Genomic DNA, 7,502 nt, shown 5'->3' with positions numbered 1-7,502 from the left:
CTACTTGCTAGTAGCAGGAGACTAGATTGGGCCACTGGAAAAGGCTTAGATGCTGCTAGAAACAGCATAAAATTAAGCTACTAGGTACTGGCACTTGTGAAAGAAGCGGCCGCGGAGTGGAAACGGACTACGACTTTGCGAGAGCTCCCTTCTCACACTGTGTCTTTCAAGTTCCAGTGCGGCCATTCGTAGCCGACTGGCTCGGTCAGTGAACCATCGGTGCCTCCTGCCGTCCTGCGGTATATGCATCTTTTTTATTTTTTAAAGAGAGGCAGCCCCCATCTGTTTTAAAGCACAATTGAAGGGACCGAACGAGAACCATGAGAACTAAGGGGCCTGGTGAATGTATACGCATAACAGAGGAACGGAAAACACACGAATTTAAAAGGATTTGGTGTTTGAAATAAAGGAATACGAGTAGCATAGAAATTTAGGGGTTAGTGATAAACATGATTACTTAGACTAAACAAGAACTTTTGACAAATATTTTTCTTAAACAAAGGAATATGTGAGCACGAGTGTCTTCGACTTCGTGAAGGAATGAAAAACAAGACATAGTAGTGGATGTTTTCATTCCTGTGTAATGTTTTCCAGGTGAAAAGAAGACTTTCTTTTGGAACGGTACAGCTCGTTTCTTTGATCCAAACGCCACATGAGGACGGTCACCATATTGTGGCGTGACGAGACTTAAATTTCAAAAAAATAGAAAACCCTTCAATACGATGTCGGATGAAGATAATTTTTATATGTAAATTGTAGACCTCGATGATATCTACAACTTTATAGTTTTAATTTTTTTTTTCATTTGAGGACAGTAAGATGCTCGAAAAAATAATATAAAATTTCAGCACCATAATAATCGCCTACTAGCGCTTGCCGCATTAGAGCACTAATATATTATTTATATAGAGTTAAATAAAAATACTTTTTATACCAAAGTTGTAGCTCTCAATGAGATCTACAATTTTGTAGTTTTGAGTTTTTTTATTTGAGGACGTTAAGATGCTCAAAAAAATAATATAAAATTTCGGCGCCTCCGGAAAATAGAAAACCGCTTTTGAAACCAGCCGAGGACCAAATTTGTCCGGTTTTGATAGTTGGAGGGTGTTTCTTAACCGGTTTCGTAGTTGAAGGTTGAAAATCGAACTTCGGCGCGAGTTGAGGGTTGTAAAGTGTACTTTACCCTAAAATAAATGTTGAAACTTGACTGTTTTTTGCATCGAAAAATCCTTCAAACCCTGCTCCTCCGCCCTCACTTGCTCTTGCACTGCCCCAGAGGATAGGAGAGGAGAACCCAGCCCAGCAGCACGTCTCACGGACCCAAGGCGATCCGACTCATTACGGGCTCTCGAGTCTCGGCCCAAAATAAAAACTCTTTTTCTAGAACCAAACCCAATTCGTCGTCTCGTCACGGACGCCAGTGCAGTTGCAACGGCGCCCACACCCCGGCCCGGCCTTGTCAACAACTTTCTCCAGAGGCTAGCTTCACTAGCAGGACGCGTGGGGACTGGGGAGCCGCACGGGCGCCAGCACCGGCCAACGGTCCACGGCAAAGCATTTTGCTCGGTTCGCCCGCTCGCACCGTCGCACGTCACTCCCCGGCGAGTAGCGACTGGTCCTCCTGTCCTACCTAGGCAAACGCCACGGCGCTGCATCAGAACGAAGATGCAGGCGTGCAGACGCCCTTGAGCCGAGGCATGGCGCCTGGCTGCACAGCAGACGTCCCTGCCCATCTTACGGCACGCGCGACCGGCTCTCGAGGAATCATCAATCGCCGGCAGTGCATTGCAGAGTGCTGCCGCTCACTGGGCCACAGATCGATCGAGGAACTGATTGATGTTCACAGCACAGGAGACAGGAGGTTCGTCATCCCACTGTGAAATCGACACGAACATGCGACGGACGGACACATGGACTGCAATGCATGCACGTAGTACTTACTCCTATGGTGGGCGGCCGCGTGCGGGTGCATGGGAATGCGAGAGGGATCTATCATTCGTGGCGCCGGCCGTCGCGTCGAAACGAGCTGGTGCTTCATCATAACCAGTTCATGTCATATGGTGATGCAAGATGGAAACACGATGCAACGATGCATGCATCCAACTCATCACCAAGTGCAATGCATTTCGTGTCGCTGTAACAGTGACAGCGACAGGCACCGTGCACGTACGAACACATGATCCGAGGGTATGTAAGCACCACTGCACCAGCTAGCACGATCCGTTGTACGGTCTTGATAGAAGAGCTGATTGCTAACTGCTCTCTCCTCCGCAAAAGAATGCAATTCTTGTTTTTTTTTTTGAAAAGTTAAACAATTTAAACTTTGACTAAATCAGGGTGATAGAGAAGACACGTGTGCCCTCAATAATCAACCACCTAAATCACAAATGATGCAATCAACCGATGTCCATGAATATGAAAGTGTTAAATCCTGCAGATTCAGACGGAGAAAAGAACAACTGTTTATGATTGTAGATGGATGGAGTATAGAACTCTTTATTTTCCTCTAAAAGCATCGTATTCTTTATTTTTATAGGTATATATAAATAAAAACTTCGACTTCGGACAAATTTATACTTGTGATTGATGAGATTGGAGGAAGTACGAGAACGTATCCAGTGTGCTCCCACCCCATGCTCCTGTGCTCCCATTTAAAAAACATCTAAATGTGTCAAAGAAAATCTAATAAAAATATGAATGGATACATGATGAAAATAAAATTATGTATTCATGTAAAGTTTGAGATGCAACAAAAATATGTACAATGAAGTAAAAAAATGAAACCAACACTTGAATAGCTGTGAACAAGTGTTGATTTCATTTTCTTACCTTTACCTCCTTGCATAATTTTTTTTGTCATGCCTTAACTTTTTTCATGAACACAGAATTTTGCAACATCTATGTATTCAAATTTTTGTGGAATTTTTCGGATACATTTGGGTGGCTCCCCCCCCCCCCCCCCCCCCCCCCCCCCCCCCCCCCCCCCCCCCCACCACCACCACCACCACCACAAATGGTAGCATGGGGTGGGAGCACCGGATACGTTCTCTGAGGAAGTACATCGGCTAAAATCTGCAGTACCGACTCCAGACGGTTAGATGGGTTCTCTAAACAAGTGCTGGTTAGTGGCACAGATGGGCAATCACCACCGTCTTTTCCCAGTTGCAAATAAAAGGCCCTAGCTAGCTAGACCACAGGCACACACAGCCTAGCCCTCAAAAGATAATCCTCATTACCAAAAGATAACAAAAAGGGAAAGAATGCACACTGAACCAAAACACACAGGTGTGCAGTGTGGTGTGCTCTGATCAGCTCATCAACACCTTTAGCACTCACTCATGTCCCCCATTACATGGCCAAAGAGGATTATTCAAATAGCGCCCAGTTACTAAGCACCGGCTTTGGCGATGAACGGTCGCATGGGCTGTTTCTGCAGTGGCCGACCGAGCCACCCATACAAAAATCTGAAATTTGGTCACTATTGCTTAGGCTTTAGGCCTTTTTGCACTGCTGGGCTAACATGCTTGCAACCATGCTAGTATACTACACTACAGTGCTACTAGCTTTAGGCCTTTTTGCATGTCACTTGGGAGTTGGCAATTGCATGCAGCAGCGACTGATGCTGTATGAGCAAATGATGTCCAACTGCAACCTAAGCAGGGGTCCTACCGAAACACTCATAAGAAAATAGACGAAAAATGCTTAACGAGTATTGCCAAAAAAAAAAATCCTGTTTAGTTGTTTTCGCTTTTTCAGATTGTTGGCGATCAGTAGGAATGTAGCACTACTACTTGATTACTGAAGTGACTGTGGTGAGTTTATTGTTTTAATTGCAGAGGGTAATAAAATATGTCAGGCCATTGTCCTCTGCGTTGCGCCGTTGCCTAGCATGTTAGAACCAGAGGTTTACTTTGCTAACTGATGATACCCAGGCACATGCATGTCTCATGTCCCCGTCGCTACCTCGCTTAGCAACAAATCCTACAAGTCTGTGTTTTGTTTTTGACACGGATAATGCCACGAGAAGAACCTTTTCTGACGCAAGAACTTGTCAACTTTCGTCACTCTGTGGCGAGTAAAAAATACTCACACTATCTACACTAACCTGTGGCTATGTTGGACAAGCTCAGAGTGATATGGAGAAGCACATGTCCAACCTTTGTCAAGGAAAACATATAAATGGTTGGTTGGTTCAAGCAATATGATCGATGCTTCATGCGTGTGGTGATGTTTTCGTTTTTCTACCCCTTTTCACCTTTCAGTTATCTCTCTAACCAACTATATTTTTGGCCGTTATCCGTTATATAAAACAAATTCATCAACGGTATAAGTACGTGCTCAAACGTGGCAGAAACGTACGTGCGTGCACTTGCACACAGAATCCAGAGCAATCATATGGGGGAGAATGTTTGGTTGGTGCAAAATCTTGTAGACGGCGGCCTGCACTGAAACATGCCTCCAATAACGACCGTGCGATCGGACATTCACGTCGTGGATCAACCAACAGCAACAGTCTTCTTCTCAAGGATGCCAAATTGCTAATAATACCATTCTTTTTCATAAACATACTTTGCAGATTCTAATTTTTAAGAAAGTCAGGATATTTATTTATATATTTATGTTGTAATATTAGATTAAATATATGATGACGACCACAGATACGTTATGTTATGTTACGTTGGTTCCTGTATTTGTAATGTCCGGGGACTGTCTTGCCCCGCGAGCTAAGTTTTTTTTTTGTTCTTGTATTTGTAATGTCTATCGGACAGAGCTTTTGAGTTTTTTTTTATTTTTTATTTATTTGGGATATGAGTTTTTTTTTGTGACTATTTGGGATATGAGCTTTTGAGTTTAAACTTCTTTTTTCTTCGTCTCTTTCGTAATACAGAGATGTGGAGATGTTTTTTTTTTCATTCAGGTTATCTTGGTGAAACCATCCATATTATATTTTTCGCCGTTATATAAGCAGCCATTATAAAACAAAATCCACCAACAGTAGTACGTGCTCAAACGTGGCAGATGTTGGGAAACCATAACCCTAACATAATTGTAGGCTCATATCAAATATACCCCTGAAGGGTTAAGACTATATAAAGGAACCTGTATCCATCTATAATGAAGAAGAGATACGAGTTCCACGATATTTGCTCTCCTGTGTGTTCATTTGATGTGCTGTTGGGAAGGGATACGGGAGATCATTTACAACTTCCTCACGTCTTATCTGCTGCGGGGAGGGAAGGGAACCGAATCAGGGATCCACAACACCGCCGTTACTTAACACGTCATCAGTACGCTCTACCGCTACTCATCAACGACGGTATGCTGTTCTTGATCCCGGTTGGATCTATCTGCTCGCAGATCAGTTTTACTTTTCAATCTAGATCGTTTTCCCCTGGCTAGTTTACTTGTTCTAGATTGAACTTTACAGTTTACCACGCGTAGTTCACCTTTGCCGCTGCCCTGATGGCAGTCATCACCATGTACGTGAACACTACTATGGTAAATTAGTAGATTTTTTTTCTAGCAACTAGATTATGACATCTAGAAGATGTAGATTAGTTCTGCTAGCTATCTAGACGAGCTCTAGATTTTTTTTCCTGTGTAGCAGATTCAATCTTGATGAGGTTTTCCTGTTCGGATACTACTTTTTAGAACTCAAGTAGATTGGTTTGTTTATTGCTAGTTTCCGTAATAGATTGGATCTTGTTTTTCCGATGATATTTTTTTACCATCGGTCTGGCACCTCTGACGTCGGCCAACCCGTCATGCTATGCTTGCACGCCGGCGTACCCCCCATAGTTGCCCAATCTAACATGACACGCATGCACGCTAGAGTATTTTCTTGCCCGTCTTTTTTGTTTTTTTTCTTTTTTCGAAAGATTTTCTCAAATATGTCTCTGGCAGAAAGATTTCAAAAAATAGACCCTGTTTTTGGCGCCATCGTCGTCGGCGCCAAGATATAACGGCATGGCGCCAGGATCATTGGCGCCAAGCCACTGGAGTCATGTGCTGACGTGGCAGGGCGCTTGGCGCCAGGCTCATTGGCGCCAAGCCTTACGCCATAGATCTTGGCGCCAAGACTCTATTCTTAAAACACCACCACTCTTCCTCCCCGAGCTATCCTCATTTTCTTCCTCCTTCCTCTCGGGTTTTCCCTTTCTCCACTTCTCCCAACCTCTTGAATCGACATATTGGACCGTAGAAAGTTGGATTTGATCCGTCGATCTTCGAGAGCCAGGTATCCTCTCACCCTTCCTTATTTATTTCGAACCAATTTGCTAAAGTCAATTCGTATTCTTAACCTATGAATCTTCACTTGTTATTGCTTCATGCACTTTTTAAAATTCGTATGTATTATACAACCGTAGGATGCCTAGGCGTGGAAAAGCTAGAAAACAAAGGTATGCGTCGATCTTTTTCATTACATGTTAAACCCTGGGTTTTAGGGTTTATTGTTATATGTTTTGTTATATTAGAACGAAATTTGTTAAACCGGAGGTATTGGATGTAGTTACGGATGGATGACCGAGAGTCCCTACGTCCCAAAGCCGCTCCCTAGCGGTGTGCCAATACACATGTGCTTCTGTGGTGATCCTTGCAAGATAGACATTTCTGAAGATGTGGCAACATATAAGCAGAGGTATTGGATGTGTTCCAATTTTGCATGGGAGCCTACACAGCGTCAGTGCCGCAGTACATTTATTGTGAGAATTTGTTATTGTTTATTAATTATTTTGTGTCATATGAAGTCTTGCATATTTATTGGTTTTGTAACAATTGCTCGTGCTGCAGACCCCTCCACTGCTCTGTGATTTTGAGCAGTGTATTGACACTGAGATCAAGGAGGATGACAAGCGGCTTCTACAAGGCCTGAAGGAGTGGGATGCAGAGCGTCCGGAGATATTAGAGAAGAGACGCGGAGAGGAGGCAGCAGAAAAGGAGCACAAGGAAGAGGAGGAAAGGAGACGTGTTGCTGCGTACAGGGAGGAGGGGGAGAAGAAGCTTGAGCGCGTGCGCCGAGCGAAGGCAACGATGGAGGAGAATCTTGATGCCTAGAAAAAGGGAAAGTGGCCTCGTTGCACTCAGTAGTTGGCTAGTTGTATGGTTTAATCATAGACAATGTGGTCTATGTAGTATGCATGTGTTTAATGTAATGTACTTTAGGTTAATCATGTACCTAGGGCATGTTCTGTGTTATTTAGTTTGTCGTCTTGTTATTCATACGTACTTTAGATAGATAATTTATGTATTTTGCTATTTTGAATACCAAAACTCAAGCAGTGCTAATTTGCTAATCCAAGCCTTATCAATAATACCAACACGCCGACTGATCCAAGATTAGCAACCTCTCTTTCTCTCATAGAGAGAACCTCACTGACGCATTCAGGGCTCCGCAGTTGAAGCGCTCCTACCATCCATATATAGGGAATACACACCGTCGGCTTGTCGATTTCATAGTATTGTCGCTTTTTTTGCTTGTGGTCAGTGTATTAGGTTTAATG

At 43.4% G+C, this 7,502-nt stretch overlaps 1 protein-coding gene across 1 annotated transcript; it reads left to right on the top strand.

Annotated features, from left to right (window-relative positions):
* The first annotated feature begins 6,369 nt into the window (after positions 1–6,369).
* LOC136501019 (uncharacterized) lies at positions 6,370–7,056 on the top strand. The gene is made up of 3 exons (XM_066496510.1): positions 6,370–6,401; positions 6,512–6,704; positions 6,793–7,056. Exons 1-3 carry the CDS (start codon positions 6,370–6,372, stop codon positions 7,054–7,056), a joined length of 489 nt encoding a protein of 162 aa, XP_066352607.1.
* Positions 7,057–7,502: the final 446 nt, after the last annotated feature.

Source organism: Miscanthus floridulus, chromosome 13 (genome assembly GCF_019320115.1).
Source record: "Miscanthus floridulus cultivar M001 chromosome 13, ASM1932011v1, whole genome shotgun sequence".
Classification (NCBI taxonomy): domain Eukaryota; kingdom Viridiplantae; phylum Streptophyta; class Magnoliopsida; order Poales; family Poaceae; genus Miscanthus; species Miscanthus floridulus.
The sequence above is the reverse complement of the archived record's forward strand: the minus strand, read 5'-3'. Positions and strand labels throughout refer to the sequence as shown.